The sequence below is a fragment of the Barbus barbus genome (genome assembly GCF_936440315.1).
Source record: "Barbus barbus genome assembly, chromosome: 10".
NCBI classification, from domain to species: domain Eukaryota; kingdom Metazoa; phylum Chordata; class Actinopteri; order Cypriniformes; family Cyprinidae; genus Barbus; species Barbus barbus.
In genome coordinates this window covers 29,225,301-29,252,214 of record NC_136738.1, presented here as the reverse complement: position 1 = coordinate 29,252,214, position 26,914 = coordinate 29,225,301, and the positions used below count along the sequence as shown (strand labels likewise).

The 26,914-nt window shown below is 37.8% G+C and overlaps 1 protein-coding gene across 7 annotated transcripts in view; it reads left to right on the top strand.

Annotated features, from left to right (window-relative positions):
- Positions 1–26,914, top strand: part of LOC306876396 (tensin-1-like) — a 230,550-nt gene that overhangs the window by 98,275 nt on the left and 105,361 nt on the right. For 4 of the 7 annotated variants that reach the window (XM_079427510.1, XM_079427511.1, XM_079427512.1 and 1 more), the window contains exon 3: positions 6,710–6,747. In XM_079427510.1, the coding sequence (XP_079283636.1) occupies positions 6,710–6,747 (38 nt within the window). Of the gene's footprint in view, positions 1–6,709; positions 6,748–25,820; positions 26,245–26,914 lie in introns of those variants that run through there. The other 3 variants (XM_079427514.1, XM_079427517.1, XM_079427516.1) reach the window with 1 other exon arrangement.

The window sequence follows — 26,914 nt, the reverse complement described above, 5'->3', positions numbered from 1 at the left end:
TGTCATGTTCAGGGTTTTTAGATTGCAAAAAAAAAGCCCTCCAACCACAACCTGCTCTGATTTTCTTGAAAAAACAAACAAACAAACAAACTTCACACACTTTGAAGAGTTACCACTGTATGCTGTTAATTTCTTGTACTATTACATAAGCACTGTGATCCACCGTAATGTGTGTTGAATTCAGCAGCTGTTTCAACAAATGTAGCAGTGATTTATCCTGCGTTCCCAGGCGCATGAGCACAGCTCACAGAAAGCATGTTGATTCAGTACTGCAGTGGAGTTAAACTTGAAGAAAAGCTCGGAATCCACACCAGATGAGCATCAGAGGGAATTGTGATAAATAGTCCATACAGGATATTAAAGCTTAACAGCTGCACAGGGGGTTTGTTTCTTAGTTAACACCTGAAATCACACTTAGAAGTAGATAGAGAGTGTTCTGAATGGACAGAACGGGGTCACACAGAGTGCAAAATATAATAGAGCATTGGTCTCAAACTCAGTTCCTGGAGGGCCGCAGCTCTGCACAGTTTAGCTCCAACCAGCTCCAAATCACACCTGCTTGGAAGTTTCTCGTGATCCTGAAGAGCTTGATTAGCTGGATCAGGAATTGAGTTTGAGACCAATGTAATAGAGGTTAAATGGATGGATTGTATAATTCATGAGTTTTCCTCACTTTCACACACACAGGCTTTTCATGTACTTGGTATTGAGTGTGTCTGTGGAATATTAGATACATTTGGCAGTTATTTATTTAGTTATTAAGATATGAAAACATAAAAAGCCTGTGATGTGTCCTCATTTAGATAGATAATTAAATGTGTGTCTGTGTGCTTAAAATATGACATTTATCTGTGAAATGGATTGTGCTCCTCACATGTCAGGTTGATACGTCACAAAAATGAAAGCACACAGTGAACAAAGTTATCAATCATAATGCCAGAGGTTCTCAAAATAGTGTGTTCAGTGCAGAAAACAGCACACAGTTCAGTATTTACCCTAGTGTTTGTGTATCCAGTTGTTAGTTTACTGTGGGATGCCTTGTGGTTTAACTGTAGAATGGTGAAAGGGAGTATACTTAGTGCTTACTTTGGCTGTTGTGGATCCAACGTTTTGTCGGTTTTGCTGGAAAATTAATGAACGGGTGGTTTATATATATTAGCCTTGTGGTACAGCGTGTTCAGTGAATTACTATATTTGAAACATTTTACAGTTTTTTTTGTGAATCTTTTTAAAAAATCCATCAGTCCGTCCGTCCGTCCGTCCTTCCCCTATTTTTTTTTTGATCCATCCCCTATTTTTGTTTTGATCCATCCCCTATTTTTTTTTGATCCATCCCCTATTTTTTTTTGATCCATCCCCTATTTTTGTTTTTGATCCATCCCCTATTTTTTTTTGATCCATCCCCTATTTTTTTTTTGATCCATCCCCTATTTTTTTTTGATCCATCCCCTATTTTTTTTTGATCCATCCCCTATTTTTTTTTGGTCCATCCCCTATTTTTTTTTGATCCATCCCCTATTTTTTTTTGATCCATCCCCTATTTTTTTTTTGATCCATCCCCTATTTTTTTTTGATCCATCCCCTATTTTTTTTGATCCATACCCTATTTTTTTTATCCATCCCCTATTTTTTTTTTGATCCATCCCCTTTTTTTTTGATCCATCCCCTTTTTTTTTGATCCATCCCCTTTTTTTTTTATCCATCCCCTATTTTTTTTTTATCCATCCCCTATTTTTTTTTTATCCATCCCCTATTTTTTTTTTTGATCCATCCCCTTTTTTTTTTTTTGATCCATCCCCTATTTTTTTTTTTTTTAAAGATAAGATGATGTTACTTGGCAGTAATTAACATTTCCACATCTTAAAGAGATAGCTTAAGTTTGTTAACTTCAAATCGAAAATTTGCAAACATCAAAAGATGTTTTGAAGAACATTGGGGCCTAAAACCCCATTGGTTTTTGTTATAAAAACAACAACAAAAAAAAGACATTTTCAAAATATTCTCGAAACTATATGTCTTTGTCTCACTCAAGTGTGCATAACTTAAAGCAGTTATCTGCCACAGTATAGCAAAATTGCCAGCGTTTGACATTGTTCTGTTGTAAGCGCTGAGTGTGCCAAAATGCTAAACCCTCATTTGGCACTGCGGCACTCAGGGGACCCATTCGGTTTGAGAGAATGACCGTAGCATGTTGAAGTGGTCCGTGTGTGTGTGTTTGCTCGAGTGCCGTCCAGTGTGTTTGTATGTGAGGAAACTCGTGGTCCGGCTCTGTGATTGTGCTCTCTGTGTAACCCGGCACGGCCCAGCCCTCTGGGACCGCTGGCCATTACAAAAGGCCAGCATGGGAAATGCCAACCCCGCTCCTCCTCCTCTCTCTCGCTTTCTGAACATTCTTAAGTCCTTGTGTCAGATATTAAGCAGCCCCCTCCTAATCCTCTTTCTCTCCCTACATCTCTTTCACACACCCTCCACCTCTCTCTCTCTTCTGCCTCTCTGTGTTTATACATGAAGACCTGACTTCCTAACAAGGCAAACCCACGTACGGTCCCCACAATGCACTTTCACACCCAATATGGTAGTGCTGATCTTTTATTCAGGGCTCGTGTGCACAGAAACGTGCTGGGAAGCCCACATGGGGCACGTTTGTGCGTCTGTTGTGAAAAGAAACATGACTGACAATAATAGATGTGGAAAAACATTTTAAAACAATCGCACAACTGTGAAGAAACTAGCAGAATTGCACTGAAAAATGACTTTGAAAGTATCTCAACTATCTTCTTAACCAAATTTTGAAGAATTAATACAACTAACGTGGTAAATGTTGTCAAATCCAGTCATTTGTTTTTCTTCACCACTGCTCATTTCATCAACTTGGTTCCTTGATAAACATGAATTGTCCTTCTCTAGGTGGACTGCTGGACTTTCTGACTCCCATAAGATATGTGTCAGCTCAGCTGCCACTCAGATTGGAGCTAGTGATTTCTGGTGGCTCTTGTCATTTTTGTGTGCAGTATGCATCAGATAGTCAGTTAGAAGATGAGACCGAGCCTCCAAAACAAAGATATCTGAATGCATTAGAACATCTCAGTGCCCATTTCTCTCAAATGTATGTTTTGGTTTTTATTTATTTATTTATAAATGCGTTTTACTTATTCACCATCGGTGACTTTTATCATATCATCAAGCCACTCGAGGCCGTGCATTACAGATGAACACCTCTTACACATGCAGAATCACTGTAAAGCACGGCCTCTTTTCGCTTTTTTTTACTTTGTATTACAGGTACAGTCCTCTGAAGCAATCTGGGGTTAAGTGCTTTGCTCTCAATGATGGCAGCTCATGAATCACCTTTTTCTGGGGTAGATGTTCCTGCAGCTCTGTAACTATTAGAGCATGGCGCTAGCAATGCCAAGGTCGTGGGTTTGATTCCCAGGGAACACACAACCTGACAATGTGATGAATGCACACCTTGCGAGTCACTTTGGATAAAAGTGTCTGCCAAATGCATAACCTGCAACCCTGTTGCATAAATAGTCCAGATTTTCAACCACTAAGCCACATCAGAATGAAACACTCATCAGTTCTTTAAACTGTCTCACATCCGATACACTCCCAAACAGGAGGATCACATGCTAATGAAAATATCCTGAAATGAAAAAGCCAATAACTATGCGGACCTGAAGCCAAAATACAGTTATTTTTTTTTTTTTCTATGACTCCTGAAAGGCTCCCATGGTCACTTTTACCCTATTGAGACGTTCACTACTATTCTCAAAGACTAAACCAATGAGTTAAGAAAATAAACACTGCAAATATAACGTATGCACAGAAAAATGTGAACCAAGACAGCAAAAAGGCAATATTACATAAGGTACAGTCTGCTCCAGAATAAGCACATATTTTTAAACTCTTTGAAATTCTGGATTTTCCCAAAGCACATTAGATTCACACTCTTAAAGAAATCATCAGAGATTGAGGAAATGTGTGAGAAGTAGGAGCCTCCAGTCCGGTGTTTTCATGCTGTGACCTGGATTTCAAAAGAGGGTAATAGAGGGCCGAGGAGGAAGATGGGCTCTATTCTAAAACTTAGTGAGCTGCCTACATAGGGAGCATTTTAAGGCCATATAGGCAACTTTCCAGACTGCAGACTTTAGAAGCTAGGCAGCAAGATTGTACTGTTTGATGTCTTATAAGGTTTTGCTGCTGAAATGTTATGTAAAATAACACAAAAATATTGATTCAAAAAACATTTTGTTTCTAGAATATCCTAGATCATTCACTTATGAACTGCAAAAACATGTTCTTAATCAATGTTTCTGTCTTGTTCTGCAGAATATCGGAATATCTTTAGAACAAGAAAAATTAGTTTGAGTTGCAAAATTGTGTAAGCCAGTATTGATACAGTATATGAGTATGCATCAATAATGATGATTTGAATTGTTTTGCAGTTATGATTTTAATATTGGAAGGATTTTAATTCTGTTTTAACATCATAAATAAGCCCTTTAAACCTCACTGTTTAGATGGAAAAAAAGTTATATTTAAAATAAAAAGTAAGAAAAATAAACATTTTTACAAGATATATAGTTAAAAATAAATACTGGTTATTTTTTTGAGTTTATATCTTACAATTCATACATTCTCGCACACTCCCCCCACCTACAATCCCTGCCGGCCGGGGACTCGAACCTGCAACCTTTCCATTACGAGTCCAATTCTCTAACCATTAGGCCACGACTTCCCCTCTCACAATTCTGAGTTTCTACGCAATTCTGTTTCTTTGTTTCCTCCATGGAATAAAAAAAAGTAATTGCGACTTAGAAGTGCAAGATATGAAGTCATAATTGTGAGACGTTAACTAAAAATAATGATAAAAATAGTCCTGTGGCGGAAACAAGTTTCCATTAAAAACAAGACTAAATTACATAAATTACAGACTAAGAAAAGTTTTTTGTAGTTGTTTTGCACTGTGTGAGGAAAAATCAAACAACTGAAATGTAGCCTCTCGTTCCCTATGTAGGCAGTGTGTAACAAGGCAGCTCACTAGGTTTTATAAAAGAGACACAAAGACATAAAAAAGTTGTAGTTGTCTCTGTCTGTCATTAGTGGAGTTTGAGAGGTATTAGGTGTGGCTTTGGAGACATTTCATCACCTCAGTGACTAAAAAAAACCTGGTTGTGTGTAGACCCTCTGTTGTTGAGGCTCCGCCCCTCTCTGTGGAATGGCAGGTCAGACATGGGGAACAGAGTGGGCTCTGTGTAAGAAGAGCAGGAGCGTTTGGGCCGCTGTTTGCTGAAGTGTGCTGTACCTGTATGAGGTGGATTGGAATGGGCTCGGATAGGAGGTTCTTTATGTTCTCTGGGCCCCACAGATACTCTGAGAATCTGTAAGACTATTTCAGCTGGATCAGTTTTCTAAATGACATTTGAGTAACAAATAATTAATTGAGTACAGATTTGATTTCATTGAACAAGACTGATTGTTTTGTAACATATTGCTAAAATGCACATGTAAATTGTCTGGATGTGGGTAATTTCATTAATTCATTCATTCATGACATTTATTTTATAATTTTACACTTATTTTACTTAAATTATGTTTATGTGAATACATTTTATTTTATTTATTTTTTACTTTTTATTTATTTTAAATCCAGGTTATATGCCAGCAGCTAGTTCTCAAACCATCATGATCCTAATAATGAAGATGGTAGATAATTTGTTCTGCAATTTACCAAAATTGCATAATAAAAACAGCTTTGGACTAGACTAAAATTATGTAAATCTGCAAAACAACATTTTTCTAACCTTCTGAGGAAAAAACAAATCCCATGAAAATAGAGCTTTTGTAAGTATTTTGCCTGATAAATTGTCACAGAGTGCGATTTTAGCAAGCTAAAGTTTACATAACAGTGAATTATCATAAGATCTGACAATACAAGACCAAAGCATTAACAGTTGTGAACGTACTACACTGTTTATTGCAAATATTTGCTGAAGAATAGCTGTTTGGCAAACAACGTTTGTTGTGTCAAGCAGTTTTACATCAGTCATAAATGTCTGAAGGCTTTCCCTCCATTTCACATGAATCCCAGACGATGTTCATTGAAAACCCATAATTATCAACCACTAATCTGAATGATCTTGTGGGGAACGTCCTCCTCAATGTCAATGGTTGTTGCGGCCCTGCTTGAGCTCAACCACTATGGCCAACAGAAAGGCAGGATGTGTGAGTCTGATGTGAAGGGTGTATGCGTAATGTCAAGTTTTTAATGGCAAATGTAAACAAGGGTAAACAAGTTTTGCAGCGTAAAAAGATGAGAGAGAATGTGTTAAAAGAAAACATCTCTTCTGAAGTGAATGTTTATTTTTATTTTTGTTTTGTGTTTTGTTTTGCTTTGTGTTTTGTTTTGTTTTGTTTTGTGTTTTGTTTTATTTTGTTCTGCTTTGCTTTGTTTTTTCTGCCCAAGCCCACAATGTGTTTAATACTTACATCCTAGTTAGGCCTCTCCTTAATGGTAAACAAAATTTATAGAAAAACATATATTTATAATATTTTTTTAAGTATTTTATTTTGTTTTGCCGAAGAAAGCCCACAATTTACTTAAATCCTAATTACATCCCTAAGTAAACAAAGTTTCTAAAAAAGCACAATTGAATTTATAAAATGTGATAAAATAATGTTTTTTTTTTTCTTTGTTTCTTTGCAGTTTGCCGGTTAGTCTGCCACAGGAAGTGTGAGGTTAAGGTAAGAAACAAAGCATGCTTGATTTGTTATATTAGACACTTGAAAAAGTTTCTTTTTAACAGGTTTTGCATAAAAATGAATGTCTGTAACACTGAAATTGTGTTGTGAGAGACTGAAAACAAGGTTGTGAGCCTTCAGAACTTCCCTAAATGGTTGCGTCTGCTTGTACAGGTTAGGCTCCTTTTTTCAAATCCACCATCACATTTCTGTCTGGAAACCAAACAAATCTTATCACAGAGGATATTTTTTTTCCCTTGATAGTGGACAAGCCCCTCTGGTAGAGGAAGGGTATTGGCATACTCTAGAATCTAAAAAAAAACAACTGCATGCTGTCCCAGGACATGTTTGGCTTGGCAAACTCATTCCTTGTTCTAGAATACCCTCCCCAAAATTAAGCCCCTCAACCTTTCCTGTATGATAGTCCCGTTTTGAAGGGTGTTTTGAGAGCGAAAAAAAGATTCTGCACACTAAGAAAAAAAGTATTCTTTCAAGAACTGTTCACTGAAAGGTTCTTTAGAGAACCCAAAATGGTTCTTTTATGGCATCACAGGGAAAAACAAACAAACAAACAAAAAAACACTTTTACAACGATTATGTGCTTAAAATGTAGCCTACGTAGGCAGCTTACTGTTTTTTGGAACAGAGCCGCTGATTACTCCTCTCCATCATCTCTGAGCTCCATATGGCAGCTATTATTGTGTATATTGGTAATGTGTGTGTGTTTGTGTCGGGCAGCTAGGCATACCTACTTCTGTGGCACTTTTTTGCACCCACAGGAAATTCCAGAGGTGCGAAGGGGGGTGTGTTTTTTGGATCTCTGAGTTTGCTTTGCAGATCAGTGTACACTGGCGTTCAACAACACTTGAGCATTTTGCTGTGTACTTTGTAGAAACAACAGGATGTCTTGCAGGGATGTGTTCTCTTTGAGATCGTCAAGGAAAAAAGAAAAAAAGCAGCAGGACGGGGCTTTTTGTTTGATAGATTGCGTCTGATTTGGGAGGACAGCTATGACACCCTGAAGCTCCCTTGATTAAACTGTGATTAAGGCTCAAAAAATGCTCCAGAGCTGTTTAGAGACGTGTAACAACTTCCCTCGCCAGAATCACTGAGGAATTTCCGACCAAATCATCCAAGAATGGATGCAATTCGTTTCCTGTCATTAGATAAAAGATGAAAATGACAATGAGTGATGCAGAGCTGGCCTTTGAATTCCTCCCGTTTTTATTACAGAAATTACTTAAAGTCAATGGGAAAAGCTGTATGAACTGCAAAAAGAAACCTATCTTCTGAAAAAGTAAAGAAACCTTTCTTCTGAAACAAAAAATAAAAAGTGTTTACTTTTTTTTTATTGTAAATGTTTTAATTGTAAATTTTATTTTATTCCAATTAATTCCAATGTATTCACCACTTAAGCTCACAATGTTAATTCTCGTTAGATCCCTGAGTAATAGTAAAAAGAACGTTGTTTTTATGATTAAAGATTGTACTTTTAAAAAAAATAAAGTACAGCAAATTATCACAGTAAGTCTAGGATTGTGCATTCTAAAAATGTAGGGTCAATTTTAATTTCATGTTGACATCTCAATACAAATCCAGGCAATTTATATAATTCAAGCCCTTGTCAGATGAACATTTTCCACACCGACATGCTATTCCATAAATCTCCACGTCCATATTTAGATAAGATGTGGCTGCTGTCTAACCTCTGCCACAAAAAACAAATGCTCAGACCATTTGCACTGTCCAGACTTGGCGGATAACTGGCTCTGCTCTGAGAAATGTTGGAAGAAACGAGACAAATGGCACATGAACACAAATATGACATTGCTAACAGACACATGCTAAAGAATCCTTCACCTAAAAAACACATAGTATGTTGACTGTAAACATTGATTTTTAGTTGAGTTTAAATTTTTTTGTCTTGTTTTCTAGTAAAAACATCTAAAATGCCATCAGTCAAGATAAAAAACATTGCTTAGAATATTAGGACTTATTTTCATAGCTTTTTTACACTTGTTTTTAACTTAAAATACAATATCTGACAGTGGCAGTAAGACAAAATACACTCATACACACAACATACAGTCTTATTCTGTCTTGTTTCTCATCTGTTTGAAGGGTTTTTGGATATTTTTACTGGAAAAGTAGAAAAGTGGGTCTTTTGGCAGCTAAGAGAGCTGGGACAAATTTCAACCTGGAGAATGACTTGCATCATAAATGTGTCTTAGATAGCAGAAGGTTGTGCTGCTCAGACAGCTCCAATCACAACAAATTCACCTTCTCCAACGTCTCTCATTACGATTGCTCATTTCTGTCGACAGCTTAGCCTGGTTTCACAAGGGGTCGGAAATGACTGCAGCGGTTCACGGTGGGTTCATTGCACACGGGCTTGGACGAGTTTAGGCACGTCCGCGAGACTGGACTTGATTTGAATTCCAAAGGCTGGAAAATTAAGTTACAGTCTCTGGGTGATTGTAAATATAGGCAAGTGAGGTTAAGTGGGAGAGTAAATGAATCATTAGACTCAAAGGCCAGCCATGAGCTGTAGAGAGCTAATGTGAGATGCCGGCGGTGAGCACGTGTGTACGGTGCCAGTTCACTGCGGGGAGAGTCAGCATGCTGAAGAGGGCAATTACTGGAAATGCCAGAGGAAATCAGTGTGAATTCAAAGGTGTGAGAAAACATCTAGTCAGAGATGTCAGAAGTGGCTTTATTGTGTAGTCTGACATGTTTCTTAAAGGTGAAATGTTTGATTGCTGTGTATAATTGGTGTCACTAATGAGAATCGCAAAAATAATGACTCGTGGTGGGGATTTTGATTCATCTCAGTGAGGCATTGAATCAATCACTGAGCTTTATTCAGTGTCTCAAATCTTCAATCAGTTCATCAAAAAAAATTGTTTGTTAATTTAGTTACCCTTTCTGTAGAGTTGAGTCTTTCAGAGTTGAGTCTTTTAGATCAGTTCACATTGTTCATTGATTTGTTTTTGTTACGAATGACTCAAACCATTCACTCACCATTCAGTGTGTTAAATATTTTGAGTCAGTTCTTTACTAAGATTTGTTCATTGATTCACTTGGTTACCTTTTCTGCAGGTTTCTTGTGTTGAGTGAGTCAATAATTCATTCAAATCAACTTTGTTCAGTGACTCAAATCTTTTGAATCGGTTCACGTTAATTATTTAGTTATCTTGTCCTTAGGTTCCGTGTGTTATGAATGAGTCAATAAATCATTCTGTGGTGAGTGGGGCGGGGCCGAGAGCCGTGGGAACGGAGCGAGGCCGGTGGAGTTAATGATAATGAGCGACACCTGCGACACTCACCGGTCTCGAGTCCCACGGAGGAGCTCCGGAAGGATAAAAGGAGGAGTGACGACAGTGGAAGACGAGAGAGGACCAGGCCTGGATATTATTTTGTGTTTTGTGTGCGGCAGTCGTCCGTGAGGGGCTGCCGCTGTACTTTTACGTTTGTTTATTTTGATTATTAAATCCTTAAATGTTTGCCGGTTCCCGCCTCCTTCTTCCCGAATCTACGAACTTTGTTACATTGGTGCCGAAACCCGGGAGGAAGGAGGGACACGCTGTCAGAGAGCCCTCGCTGCTGAGGGGGATCGCGGTGCTGAGGAGATCGGGCAGCAGGGAGTAGCGGGGACGGCCGCTGGTTGCCCGAGGCGACGGTGGTGCTGGAGCGATGGAACATCAGGTGGGACGGAAGACTCGCTGCCGTGCTCCTGGGTCGAGGAGGGGGGCTGCCGTCCGAGAGGGAGCGGAGGAGTCGGCGCCATTCGCCGAGTGGCCGTAGCCTGCTGCCATCCGCCATGATGGGGAGGAGCAGGGAATGGGGGACTCGCTACCGGCTGCCCTCGACCGGAGGAGCCATCGCCGTCCGCCAGGAGGCGGGGCGTCGAGCCGTCCACCAAAGAGGTCCAGTACCATCGCATGGCACCGCGAGTGAGAGCCTCTCAGCTGGTTGAGGACCAACCAGCAGTGTGTCCGGGAACCGGACCGATTTTTATTTTTTTTCCTCTCTCCCCTCTCTCGTCTCTGTCACTCCTCATCCTTCCGTCTCCTTTTCTCTCGCCTCGTCTGTCCGTACCCCCAGGAAGGGGGGGGGTAGAGCGCAGCCTCGAGGGTACCCCCCGGCCTGCGAGGGGCGATGGGGGTATGTGGTGAGTGGGGCGGGGCCGAGAGCCGTGGGAACGGAGCGAGGCCGGTGGAGTTAATGATAATGAGCGACACCTGCGACACTCACCGGTCTCGAGTCCCACGGAGGAGCTCCGGAAGGATAAAAGGAGGAGTGACGACAGTGGAAGACGAGAGAGGACCAGGCCTGGATATTATTTTGTGTTTTGTGTGCGGTAGTCGTCCGTGAGGGGCTGCCGCTGTACTTTTACGTTTGTTTATTTTGATTATTAAATCCTTAAATGTTTGCCGGTTCCCGCCTCCTTCTTCCCGAATCTACGAACTTTGTTACACATTCACTAAACTTTATTTATATCTTTTGAATTACTTCTCCAACAAGATTTAGGCCTATTCATTTATTAGTTAAGCCTTGCAAGCTTAGTTCAGACTCATACAAATGGACTCATGAAGGGGCATATTTGTTAATTAGGTCCAACTAATGAAGTGTTCCTTCACAGCCCGATCGATTGCAATTTGCTTGTGCTGTAGTCAGTCTTTGAAGGTAGAAAAGCAGTCATGTGATTTAAAAGAGAGAGACTTGCCATTGCATGGAAGTGAATGAGAATGATTTTTTTTTCACTTAAAAGATTCAAACAGGAGAAAGTATTCATCCGAAAAATATACACATCAGCTTTAACTTGGGCCCCTGAAATGCTTGTTTACGTTGGCAATGAGAAATATGATCACTATGTGTAAGAAAAACTTCCTACTTAACCTATGGAGCTGCAGCTGCAAATACACTAGATTGCCTTTGTACCGACCAGGAGATAAAACCATCAGTCATTTTGGTCTATTGAACTATACATCCGTATTTGGTAATATATGATGGCTATAGAATGTCTATGCTCTGATGTCGTTGTTTGTGTTCCAGCTGGTCTTTCCAGATCCTTTGTATACTATACATAGAATCTGAATGTCTTTCCCTCCTACTTACTCTGAATGTCTTTGAACACACATAGTTAAATCATGGCTTCATGTTAGTAACATATGCGGACAGGCAGTTGGCCATTTTAAAAAGTAAAGGTTCTTTATTGCCATCTATTGTTCCATGTAGAGCCTTGAACATCCATGGAATCTTTCCATTCAACAAAAGGTTCTTTATAGTGGAAAAAGGTTCTTTAGATTATGAAAATGTTCTTCACGATAAGAAAAGTGGTTCTTTTAAAAAGACAGAGTAATCATGCTGGAAAAAGTAAGTGCACCCTCGATTTTACTTACTTGAACATCCTTTTTCTTGCAACTTTTGATGGTACTTTGGCGTTTGACGTATTGAGGTGGTTAGCACAACAGTAATGCTAAAATAAATGTTAAGATGCATTGGCTAAGTATCTGTGTCTACTTTTACGCAGACAATGTTTTTTACTTGTGTGTTGGGTTAAGAACTGTGCTGGAAGGGAACAGCCTGAGTAATGTTTAGTACAGCTCCTAGGGAGTCAATGTGAGAAAATGAACTCTGACCACCATAAATCACCTTTTTCTTAAACAGCTAATCATTCTTTTTCTTTCCCACTTTTTTAAAAAACCTTTTAAGATCATAACGCATTGTTAGTCCTGGCGTGAGACTCTGAAAACACAGCATTGTCTTTTACGACGCTTCACCTCATTTCCTCAGCTCAATGTTTCTTGGTTTCAGCTGGAGGACTGTCCGGCTGCTAGCAAGAGACTTATAACCTTACCATGTTTATTTTTTTAGCCACTCGAGGACTGCAATTTTGCTCCTGAATTGGTCAGAGCCAATGGCTTCCTGGATTTGGCTGCTCGGGAGCATGTTTTTCCACCTCAAACGACTTCTAGTTCTCACTGTGCTGACCCTACGGAGCTTTTAAAGATGTAAAGGTCTCAATTGAGGACAAATAGAGCAACTAAGTGCGGACAGAACAATGATGGGTCCTTTTCCAAAATCTGTGTCCCCTGCTAGCCAAGAAGTACTCTGGGTGACTCATTCCTGGGTTTGGTCGTGGGGAGCTGGTCTGGGGTGTTTTCCCCTTGAACAGGAAAAGCGGCGCTCCACCCCTTCCGTTGAACACTGGTGTGAAGCCCATATGGTTCCTGACTGAGCTGCATGTGCATGGATGAGTTCCTCTCGCTTATTTAGCAGGTGCATTGCCATGTTTGTGACTCGTGTCCTTGATATGTTTAAACAAAGTGCATTGACCACAATAATTTCCCATCATCTCTTTCCTTGCTCACAGCTATCCATTGTTCTGTGGCTTTCAGCTGGGGCATCCATTATAACAAGGCCAGAGATTGGATTTTTCAGCACAATTAATTAACCGAAAACAGAACAGTTAGGATGTTACTACCAGCTTAAGTTAAAACAAGGCCACTCCTACAAGTGTCTGTGATTACATTACATTATCATAATCATAATCATTAATCATTTCATTATTAGAATCAGAATCAGAAAGAGCTTTATTGCCAAGTATTCTTGCGCATACAAGGAATTTGTTTTAGTGTCATAAGCTTTAGTGTCATAAGTGTCACGAACATTGACACCCTCCACAAAGAGGGTAAGTCACAGAGGGTCATTACTGAAAGGTGTGGCTGTTTACAGAGTGCTGTATCAAAGCATGTTAAATGCAACGTTGACTAGAAGGAAGAATTTGGGTAGGAAAAGGTGCACAAGCAACAGGGATGACTGCAAGCTTGAGAATATTGTCAAGCAAAGCTGATTCAAACACTTGTGAGAGCTTCACAAGGAGTGGACTGAAGCTGGAGTCAGTGCATCAAGAGTCACCACGCTCAGACATCTTCAGGAAAAGGGCTACCAAGCCACTTCTGAACCAGAGACAACGTCAGAAGCGTCTTACCTGGGCTGTTGAAAAAGAACTGGACTGTTGCTCAGTGGTCCAAAGTCCTCTTTTCAGATGAAAGTAAATTTTGCATTTCATTTGGAAATCAAGGTCCCAGAGTCTGAAGGAAGTGTGGAGAGGCACAGAATCCATGTTGCTTGAAGTCCAGTGTGAAGTTTCCACAGTCCGTGATGATTTGGGCTGCCATGACGTCTGCTTGTGTTGGTCCACTGTGTTTTCTGAAGTCCACAGTCAATGCAGCCATCTACCAGGAAATTTTAGAGCACTTCATGCTTCCTTCTGCTGACAAGCTTTATGGAGATGCTGATTTAATTTTCCAGCAGGACTTTACTGCCAAAGGTACCAAAAGCTGCTTCAATGACCATGGTGTTACTGTACTTGATTGGCCAGCAAACTCGCCTGACCTGAACCCCATAGAGAATCTATGGGGTATTGTCAAGAGGAAGATGAGAGACACCAGACCCAACAATACAGATGACCTGAAGGCCACTATCAATGAAACCTGGATTTCCATACCACCTCAGCAGTGCCACAAACTGATCACCTCCATGCCACGCCGAATTGAGGCAGTAATTAAAGCAAAAGGAGCTCCTACCAAGTATTGAGTACATATTCACTAAATGAACATACTTTCCAGAAGGCCAACAATTCACTAAAAAAGTTTTTGTTTATAGGTCTTATGAAGTATTCTAATATGTTGAGATAGTGAATTGGTGGGGTTTTGTTAAATGTGAGCCTAAATCATCACAATTAAAAGAACCAAAGACTTTCAGTCTGTGTGCATTGAATTTATTTCGTACACGAGTTTCACAATTTGAGTTGAATTGTTGAAATAATTTGAGATGCACCTGTGTGTATATATAATATATATATATATATATATATATTATAATTAATTAATTAATTTATATATATATATATATATATATGTATATATATACATAAAGCTTCAGAGTAGAGATTATATATAAGTGTATGCATATGAGTGTGTATATATTATCTGCTAAAAGTAAGCGTATGTGCTCATGAAGTTTCAAGTCTGATTGAGGTGTGGTTGACAGGAAGCGTGTGTGTTTTGGGCTTCTGAGCAGCAGGATCTCCTGTACCCACACTCTCCTCCCCATAAGATTTTACGGCACAGCTAAAGCGGTTGTTTAGTACCAGAATACACTGCCACGCATTCGGTAATTAAGGAATAGGACTTTTATCATCAGTTAATTTCGTTCTACAAGCTCTCCGGTACCAGGTAAGTGTAGTGCTGCTGTGCAACAGAGACTTTAGACATTTGATACAGATTTACTTGCACTCTATAGGTTTTGCCATTCTTAATTATCGCATTAGGTTTTGTAATGATTACAGGATGATTCCTGTGAAGTTCAGTGTTGGTTTTTAGCAAATTCTCTACCGGTTGACACATTTCTATACCACCTAGTCTTACTCTCTGACCCATTTTTACTGTGGCATTGTTAATTCTGAACACATGCTGAGTATCTTCTAGCAGTGTTTTTATCTTGCTACTATACGAGCCTGTGGCCATGCAGTAAGCCGCGGAGTGTCATGCCTCATTTGGATAAGGTCCTGCAGCAAGTTTTATTTTAGTAGTGGTTTGCCGTTTCTTACCCCTAGTCAGCTTATGCGCTACAACGCAGTCCTTCGCTTCATATGCAAGCACAGAAGGGTTGCAAGCTGCACCCTGGCAGGGCCTTTCAGCATCATTTCATATCCAATGGTCTGTCTCCCGTTCTGGGGACTTACTTCAGAGAGACTAGTTTCTCATTAAGGATGATTTATGCCTGGTATGTAATAGAGAAGTTTTGGGTAAAGTGGTTGTATAGCGCTGTGGGGTGCTGCTAGACTCTGGGTTTGGCATGGAGATGAGCTTGGCAGTGTGTAGCAGCCATTATGTACTATGAAGGACATGACCCCCACTTTCAGAAATTAATAAATTGACCCCCTCTGCTTTTTGGGACATAGTCATTATATTTTAAAAGGTTTATTTCTCTTGAGTACAGTCCAAAATAATAATGACTTACACTTTATGAAAAATGTGAGTGGTGTTTGCCTGTACAAAACTTGCTGCTGCAGTCACTAGCGTGGTTGCCAGGATGTTCTTCAAGATATTCTCAAGGTTTTCTACTACTCCCAGAAAGGGTTTTGGCCATTAGCTTCGTCCCTGAGACTCCACTGCTTTCCTCTTGTTTGCTCTTGAGTCCCTCCTCTCTGGCTCAGCTCCCAGCCTTTGATTCTCATCTGTATTTCTCAGGTTTTGCACGTCCTCAGCACTGCGGAGCGGCTCCAGCCTTCTTCTGCTGAAAACAATGCCTTCACACGGGCTTCTTGATTTTAGGGTGTGCCCATCGACTATAATTGAGCCGCTCACATCCAGGTCTCTTCTGATGTTCTGATCCTGCACAACAACAAGCCTTTGTGACTCTAATTATGGAAGGTAAACAGATTGTGAAGTCAATGACAGATTGAAGCATTTGATGTTCAATTCTGTTGATGAGTGAGACGTCTCTTGAAGGAAGTGAACTCCCTGCGCTCTTTGGGACAGGAATAAGATTACCAGAGATTTATAGAGTGAAACTGAACAAGACTGAAGCCGAGAGGTGATGATAGTGGCCATTCAGCAGGGAAGTAGAGGAGTGAGAATATTATGTTATGATTCAAAGCATATGAACCCAAAGTCTTGATTACTTGACTAATGCAATGTTTGATTAAACATCGTAGGTCACACACTGTATATATCTTTGAAAGAAACAACTTTGCTTTCTCAAAACAGTTTCCTGAATATCACAATGATTTTAATACACTTTTATTTGGACATTTGAGACCATATAGTTAGACTAGTTTTATTTGCATTTAAAGTAAATTCATTTGATTCATTTTTGTGAATCAGTGCAAACTGTCCGTTTTAACAAATCTATTCAAAAGTCTGATTCATTATGCATCATTACTCAGATGTGTTATTGCTACATTTGTAATTCATTAAAATGTCAATAAAAGCATAAAATAATTACTAAATATTTATATAATATACTAAATATAAATAATGTACTAAATAAAATGGCTATTTGGATTTAGAACAAATGCATAAATATTGAAATATATATTGAATATAGAATTTCATTAAAATTCTATAGCTTTATTATAGCTCTGTAGCCCTATTTTTTCAACAAATATTTATATCACACAAATTTAAATATTTTCATCATTCATGAATATGGCAATTACAGTGTGCACATAAGTCATGATTGTTTGGTAGGTCTCTGCAGTCACACAGCTGAGCTTGTATTCCAGATGTTTCTAAGCATTGCTTGACATTCGTCACATTTCAGAGTTCATGAGGAGTTAGTCTCTCTCACACAGCGGGATCATTTACCTCAGGAGACACGTTTTGTGATGTGAACACATGTACCTGACTTGCTGACAAAAAACACCAGAGCTTGCATCATATCAGATGTTTAGTTATGAACACATCCAGATGGGATATGCAGGCTTTTCTGCATTTCTCTGGAGTGGATTTCTTAAACAGAGCACCGAGTACTGCAGTCTTATTGATAGCTGAAAGCATGAAAAATCAATGGCAGCTGAAAAAAATGAATGTAAGAAAAAATATATAATATTAAAAAAATAAAGAAAAATATATTATATCATGGATAAACTTGGTGTTTTTGGATGGGCTTGGTGATGTCTGCCTTAACAGGGAATTTGTTTTGAATATTGTGTGTGGTTTTAACTTTTAGAGAATGTGATCTTACAGTGTTTTATCTCTCTCTCATTTATTATGTGTGCTATATATGACCTTGAGACGTCATGTAGGGATCATGATACCATCACAAGCTTTGACCTTTGTCACGCGACACGATGAATGAGTTGTCTGGATAATGAAAGTGAATTTGTGTGGATTACCTGGGATTCTTTCATTGTTTGGTACCTTTAACATAATACTTAATGAAGCACACTTTAGCTCCAAAGGCAATCTCTCACTGTTTGAGAGGACGTGCAAAGAGAAGTTAAGCACACTGAGGGTGTTGCACACTTCTGAACATCACATGCACCCTAGAGTTTCATTTGTTCTAGTTAAGTGTTTTCGTACGGATTGCGTCTACAATCCCAAGATAACCCAAAAAGCGTGAGTCTGTCTGGGCATTCCCTATCAGATGGTGGAGTATGATTACTCATCATTCATGATTTATGTGTTGTTCTTCCTACTCAATTCTCAGCGCTGCAGGCATAGATACAGTTGGGAAAACAAACAGCAACACCCAAACTGGTTGAGATGGAGTAATCAAGACAGTATGGAAATTATGTAAACAGCATGCCAAGCAGCATGAGCCATTAGTCCCAGGAGGAAGAGCAGAAGAGGAGAAGAGAATACACATGCTGGAAACACAGAGAGACACGAATGATATGTTTTATTAGACACAGATAGTATTGTGACATTGGCACTGCCATGAGGGATATTAGTATGTATTAGGAGTTGCTCTGTTGGATGGAGTTCAGGCGGGTGTGTGTCTGAACAGTACACTGTTATTGTACAAACTGGAGTAAGTGGATTTTTAAAAACGTAAAAAAAAATGTCTTTCTCACTTTAACTCATATACCAATATTCACCAAACTCTGCACAGCGTGTTTGTATCTATCTATCGTCTGTCTGTCTGTCTATTCACTGTAAGGCCTATATTTTATTAAACATCAATGCGTTTAAAAAATTGAACTAAAAGTCTTTTGTTAAATAATAACCACATGCTCATCATCTGCTTTTGTGTGTTTTGAAGCTGAATGTTTGTCTATGAGGGGTCACTCCAAATGTTTCGTTTGATCAGAACCTGCTTTATTTGATTATGCGTTTTTATCAGCCTGGCTCTTGTTTGCATATGGAGGGCAATAAAGTGTGAGCGACTGAGCGTGTGAGAAAACAAGATCTCACTGAATCATCAAAATGTGTTTGACTCTACTGCAGCTGGAAACCCTACAGCTGAGTTCACACTGCAGAACATTCAGACCTTCATTGCATGCCAGCTGTGAGGTATGTGTCAGAAGCCTTTTAAACTCTTTCTTTAGTAACAAGATGCAGCAAGCTGGTAGTATTTAGAGAGAATGGAGAGTGTTTATTTAGTACCACACGACCAGAGTCCGTCATATTAGTTCATATGATTCCCATGCAATGTTTGCGTAAAACATTGCACATGAACCATGAGATGGAAGGCATCATACACACGCATTTGTTTTAGGGGTAAATGAGTACTAGTAATGTTAAGAGTAATGTTGTGGAATATTATTGCAATTTAAAATAACTGCTTTCTATTTGAAAGTTTTTTTTTAAATGCAATTTATTCCTCCGATGCAAAGCATCAGTACTCAAGTTTTCAGTGTTACATGATATTTCAGAAATCATTCTGTGTGACCAAATTTTAAATTGTTCTTTTATGCCAAAAATCATTAGTTTATTAAGTAAAGATCATGTCCCATGAAGGTATTTTGTAAATTTCCTACTGTAAATATATCAAAACTTAATTTTTGATTAGTAATATGCATTGCTAAAGACTTAATTTGTACAACTTTAAAGGCAATTTTCTCAATATTTTGATTATTTTTTTTTTTGCACCCTCAGATTCCAGATTTTCAAAAGTTGTATCTCAGCCAAATAGGATAATGTCCTATCCTAACAAACCATGCATCAATGGAAAGCTTATTTCTTCATCCTTCACATGATGTATAAATCTCCTTTTCAAAAAATGACCCTTATGACTAGTTTTGTGGTCCAGTGTCACATATGATGATTTGGATCTCATTTCTTCTTATTAGCAATGATAAACACAGTTGTGTTTGCCTCATATTTTTAGTTTTGTTTTGTTTTTACAGAAAGTTTAAAATAACAGCGTTTAACATTTTTTGCAAACTTTTTTGCGACATGTATGAGACGGTCACTGTGCAGATGAGGACTAGATGTCTGAGGTTGGACTGACCACATGCTAATCCCAAATAATTCCTGCTGGCTCGGAGTGCTTTTTACTAAACCTAAAAATCAGCAGTCATGCATCAGGATTTTTTTCTTGCAGTGCCACAGCACTAAAGTTCCTGCCTGCGCTCCAACCCAGAACATTCTCTCTTGCTGTAATTGTTGATTATTTCCATTGCTTGGCATTTGTTGGCTCGTCTGCGTCTGTAGGAACTCGATATGTGGACGTAGTCATCACTCTGCCTGTTTTTGATGAGCGTATGTGTGTACATTCTGTTGATTCGAGCAGTGTTGGGTTCCTGCGGTGAGCCTGACTGTGAGTAGAATTGATATCGTGTGACCTAATTGAATTGGTCTTCATGGACCAAAACTCTGTTGAGAGTCATAAAAACAATTCTATTCCATGTATGGAGTCATTGTACAGATGGTTTCACAATGCATCTCCACCAACAATGCATTAAAGGGACAATTCACCCAAAAATGAGCATTCCAAACCTCTATTGCTTTCTTTCTTCTGTGCAACACAAAATAAACTAAATGGGGTCAACATAACATTGGAGTCCTTTGACTTTTATTGTACTTTATAAAAACACATCTTTTGGCTTAAAACTAACAACTGTTTAAGTTATGACAACTTCTAATTAAATGGTTAATTATGTTACTACACTGAATTAGAACAGCTTAATTTGTAGAATAAATGCAAATTTGTAAGCTAATTGCTCAAAAATTAAGTTGTTATTAATTATTTCAGCATGTTTGAGTGGTGGCCCTGAAACCAGTTCTTCTGGTCTATTTCAGTCCAAATTAATGACTAGCATAGCACATGCTTAATGTAACATATTTAGCAAAAAACAAACAAACAAAAACTTTAAATGTAAAACACAATGGCATATAACACTAACAGGTCTTTGCTTTTACTAAAAAAAGCACAAAGTAGCATTTAATTTAAGACCATTTTACTTTAAATTACAATTATTATTAAATTATTTCAATTATGTCAATTATGTATGTCAAAAAAAGTAATACAAATCAAATGATTTAATTAAATCAATAAATTAGAATTTTTAACCTGTGACTATGCATTTATTTAAGTTTGTGGTAATTTATTTATTTGTGATAATAATAATAATAATTATTATTAACTAAAAATGAACTAAATAAATAGCTTCATACAGTTTTGTCTGTAAGTCATACATTTTTTAAACTTAATAAGGTTAAATAAATGATGGCAGAATTTTGTTTACAAATCATCTTTTGTGTTGTACAGAAGAAATTAAGTCATACAGATTTGGAACGTCATGAGATGACAGAATTTTTTTTTTTTTTTTTTTTTTTGAAACGGTCTCTTTTAAATACAAGCATGTTTTATTAATCACTACAGCTACAACAATGCTTAAAATATTCTGACACAGGTTATGATCATCATTTCACATCTTTAGCATACATGAAGATTGGTAGTGATGTTGTGTCTTTACCACCCGCAGCTTAAAGAGAGCTTGAGGAATTCACAGTTTGTTGAATGTGCGCTCCATATGTGAGCATGAACACTGCGGTGGGCTGCCTGTTCACGCACCTGCCTCTCTGCAGGGCTCTGATTGGCCCCTGCGTGTTCCAGCAGGACGTTCCTCCTCGGAATCACGGGAATGTTCTCCTGTAGTGAGCTAGTTGGAGGAATGGTTCTTGTTTTGGGACCTCTTGGGCTCTCGTGCCATGCTAGACCTGGCATTGTTTTCCTCTTACACTAGCTGCAAACATTAAACACCATCCTGAGTGTTACTTATAACGATGCTTATTACAGGCAGCACCGAGAGGATCATTAAAGATAATAAAATCCAGGACACAGGATATATGTCAGACTCATAACATGCCAGCATATAAAAAGGGATTTTTTAAAGACAGGTCTGCATTCTTTGTTGTGTTTCTGTTGTTGTTTCTAAGCAAATATGCATGCATAATTGTTCAAGCTAGATCTCCTATGTTGAATGTTTTGCTGAAGTATCGGTGATCTCATTCACATGCACATGACAATTAAAATTGGTTGCAATCATGTATGTGATTGAGTATCATGCAAGCAATTTTGTTGGAATTTTTAGTAGTTAAAGGTATGTGTATATATTACCTTGGAAGCTAGTTGAAATAAAAAGTTTGTTTTATTATATTTGTTAACAATTATTTTATTTCAAATTATTTTTAATGAACTAAACAGTGGTGGACTAATTCTTAACTTGTGCACACATTCAAGTTTCGATGATCCAGGTTCTTGGCTCATTTTGAGTTGTTTATATGACTCATTTTCAATTTTATTTGAGTAAAAGTACAAAAGTACTTTATTTTTAATGTGCTTAAGTGTTAAAAGTAAAACGTACGGACTGATGAACCATATTCATTACTTAATCTAGCCAACACCAGTCAGACTAGTCATTAGTCAGCACTAATAGGAAATAACAGTGCATACATTAAAAATGAATTGATCTGCAATTAAGCAAACAAAATATATAAATATCTATATAAAATAATGATATTGATTGGCAGAAGATTACCGCAAAGTGCCTAACATTGTATTTTCCAGTAATACATTGACAAAAGGTCTTGCTAACAAGCAAAGTCCACATCAAGTGCCGCATTTGGGACAAGGCCAACATTAAGCTTAATGGGATAGCTGTGCTTTCCCTCTGCTCTTCTCCTCCTCTTTCGTCAGGCTTGTCATTAATGCTGGATCCTGCATCCCACATCATACCAACATCTGGTAAGGGATGCTCCGAACAGACATCTCACTTTGAAGCTGACGTCTTCTGTATAATTATTTTGATATCACCAAACAAAACAGCTCATGTTTTCCAATAGGATGGTGTGCTCCGAAAAAAGACCTTCAATTGTTAGCTTCGTGGAAACCACCATCAGAAATGATGATTAGATGGCACGATTGCACAACGTCACGCCCAAACAAATGATTGTCTGTATTTTTTAGGAGCGCAAAGAGCTGTATTTTTCAGAATCAACCTGAAGCATCAGCAAGTTGTTTCCACACTAATTATTAGGACTGGAAAAGGAAAAATGGTTAATAATAATAATTATTTAATTTATATACCTGTGTATGTATATATCTATGTATGTATTTTCCAAGAATAATTTTGAATTAGATTTTTTTAATAATAAAAAAAAAATATATTTTTAATTTAATTTAATTTTATTTATCATTTGTTTTATTTTATAATTTTTTAATAAAAGTAAATTATCTCACTGTAATGTTAAATCTCCAGAAAAATATGTAACATAAAATATAATAATTTTATTATATATTCATTTATTTGATTTCATTTTATATTTTTTCCTAATTGTTTTTTTTTTTTTTTTTTTTTTAAATATGGTGTTCATAAAAGAAAATCAGAATACACAACTTTTTTATTTATTTCCTTTTTTTTTTTTTTTTTTATGGTTATCAATAGATGCTGTTTTGACCACATACTGATGTAGTTATAGCATCTACCAGCAGGAGAGAAGCTAACCAGCTAAACCCTGACCCCTTGGTAATAATAGTTAGCATGCATGTTGTTTTGGCTGTGGGTTCTGAGGCTGTTTGTCAGTGAGAGGTGTGGGGTGTGTAATCTGAACAGACCCCTCCGACTGCATTCAACAGAGAGCACATTGTATTGTACTTCAATCTCAAGAGTCTTCGTAGGAGCATGTTCACTGCAGTCCCACTTCAAAGAAACACAGATAGAGAGACGCTTGTTACTTTAATAGTTTTTGTGATAATGTTATCTGCTCTCGTCATCAGAGCTCAGATAAACCTTCGAGAAACCAATTTGTTGGCTTTAGTGGTCAGCTGCTTTTTCATAATAGAAACTTTAAAATGTAATTTGGATAATTACATTGCAAGAAGGTTTTACGTCATTTACATTAATGACAAGGTGAAGGGCTGCACAGTTGATTGAATTAAATAGTGATATAAATATCTATCTATCTGTCTATCTGTCAGTACCTAGTGTATCTAGTACAGTAAAATAGCAAATTGAAAAATATAGAAAATAGTGCATATTTTACTATTTTTAAGGTTATACAAGAATTATTTTTTAAAAATATTATAATAAAATATGTATTTATTTATTTGTATTTTTAAAATATTAATACTTTTTAAATAAATATTATTTAAAAATTAATAAAACTATTTTATTCAAACTATTCAGCCCTAATGTGCTGTTGTAGTTAAACTAAAGGAGAATCAGAGGTTTAAAATAAGTATTTGTATCCTGAGGGCAGAAGGTTACAGCACTAAAGCTATCGGTATCTTCTCAATAATTGCTTTGGTTGTGTCTGGTCTCAAACAGCCCTGAAGCCATTGTTAAATTCCATGCTGTTAGTGATGCTGTATGATCACCTGCCTGTTTTCTTCAGAAGTTTGAGCGACCTTTTTTATTTATTTATTTATTTTATAGCGGGCTCACACTGCATTGATATTCCTCAGACATTCTGTTTAGGATTTATTTTAACTGCAAGTTTTTACATTTCTGCTATTGATTAAGATTGACCCACTGAATTGTGCATGCTGCATTCATACTTTGCTTTGTAGATTTGATCAATTATGCTCGTAAATCTCTCTTTTGGTTTAATTGTTTATGAAATGTTTAGCATTCAAAACGTAAACAACAATCTAATGCTTGCATACATATCGTTTTGCACACTGAATTGTCTTTGAACTGTTCTTTCTGGCTTTTATTTAACCATATAGCCTTTATGCTGTAAAAATTGTAGAACTGTGCTATGTTTTGATTCTCATGCACACCCAGCAGTGAGTGTGTGACAGTGATAAAGGAACTATGACTTGCTACTTTGCTGCACTGGTATTTCCTTCAGGAATAGTTGTATAAATCTAGTGTTGTTGTGTTTTGTCTGTAATCCATCAGCCAGTGAGCATCCTTCAGAAGCTCAAACACTCTGGCTGTTTTATAGAGGATTGAAGTCGTTTGTTTTATAAATCAGTCGGTCTCGGAGAACGTTGCTTCAGATCGGTGCTTTACAGCTACACAGCTCACGCTGAGTGCTCTTCTGCGTAACTCAGCCTACCTTTGAGCTTGTCAACTCATGTTAAACCTGTAAACTGAGAACTTGATAACAACTAGAGAATGAGAGAGGAGAGGGTTGGGCTGATGAGGCGGCTGAAAAGCTTTTGTCTGTCAAAACCAAGTTCAACCCACAGAACTTGCTGGGGATTTCAGCTGTGTTTGGGTGAATTCTCATTTCTGTGATTGTTCAGATATTTTGCTTTTTTCCTTTAATACAAATATTTTTTTCTTTATTTTCTTTTGAGATACAGACATTACTTGGACATGAGACCCACCTAGAAATTTACCAACCATAAAATATTTTCCTTTTTTTTTTACATTATTCATTTTACATTAAATATTTTACATATTTCCTTTATTAACATTATTCCATTGTGATTATGAAGATTTCACAAATAGATTTAAATGTTACTTTTTAAAATGTATGTGTATGCATATCTATGAAAAACATTTTTTGTATTATTTTTAAATTCCAAATGTAGTTAGCGTCATAATTCTTAAAGTTGAGAAAATTCAAAAATCTCCTACAAAAACAAGTTGAGAAAATTAAACTTGTTTTCTCAAAAAAAAAAAAAATTGTGTGTGTGTGTATGTATGTGTATATATATATATATATATACATACACACACACACACACACACACGCACACACACACACACACACACACACACACACACACACGCACACACACACACACACACACACACAATTTGTCCCCAAAATATGGTTAAGTAGGTACACGCACACACACACACACACACACACACACAATTTTTATATACATATCATTATTATTAATATAATAAAATAAGTCTCAATATTATTAACAAATGCACTTTTAAAGTTACTGGTCAACTGATGTGTAATTTTGCTTAAAAATACTTTTTTTCATGCATTTGATGCTTGGTGAGTTTTAATTTTGGACCTTGTGTATATTTTTCTAAGGATTTTTTAATAAATGTTTATTTAATAAATGCTCACAGTGAGCAAAAGGGAGGGAGAGAGAGAGAGAGAGAGAGAGCAAAAAAGGGAGGGCAAAAAAGTGAGAGGGAAAGGGGAATGGCAGTAGCCTGCAGCTAGACTTCCTAGATTTCCGTGCCGTGCGCTCGTTGAGTTTGTAGGTGCCGCGTCTGGATCTGACCTCCTCTCTTAGTCCATAGCCATATATAGTGTGAATATCTTTTATGATCCTCTTTTTATTTTTTTTTTGGCTAGAGCAAATAGGGAATGTGAGTCAACATTTTAGCCTTTCTCGAGAAGCCAAGAAAGCTGCAGTGTTTGCGCACACATCTACACACTCACTCCTGCTGGCTGGATTATAGCGTGTGTTTGAGAGTGGTGCGCTGCCGAAGAGTCAAACCGGACGATCCCGCAATACTCTCAGCTCGGAGGAGAATGCGGCGCTGGGGCTGACACACACACACACACACACACACATTCTTACCCACTGAGGATGGCCACCGCTGTGTTTCAGGTAGGCAGATGGTGACACTGCTCACTGGCACTGGGAACCTCCTCAGATATCTGGAGAATTTTAACCTCATTTGCTCTCGGAGCTGCGTGTGTGTGCGCGCCTCCGATGGTTTGTTTGCTTGTTCTGTGTGAAGACAGGGAGTAAGTGTTCGCAGACGTGTTTAAGTCAAGCTCAGACTGCAGAACGTGTGAGACGAGAGCAGTCAAGCAGCTCTTATAGGTTTGTGAAAAGCGTGGGACTGCTGTGGTGATGTTGAGGAGAAATTTAGCCACATTAAACACTGGCTTTGGAATGAGACTCGATGCTGAAAGTAAATCAAACTGCTGGTGTAACTAAACTAAACCAACACTGAACTGACTTGAGCTAAATATTAACATTATAGTCTTTATAGGATTATGCTTTACAGCAGAATCTGAACTCCATAGTTGAGTTTCCATAATAGATTGTGCTATTTTCTTAGTGAATATGTTTAGTGTAAAGCGCTATAGAAATAAAGGCAACTTGACTTGTTGTAACATTTTGGTGCTTTTAAAGGAATAGTTCACCTGAAAATTAAAATCGTCATTTATTCATCCTCAAACCTGTAAGACTTTGTTTGATGATGCTTTGAAAAAGAGTTCATACCTTTAAACTCCTAAAAAAGCGACAGAAAACACTGTAGAATTAGCAT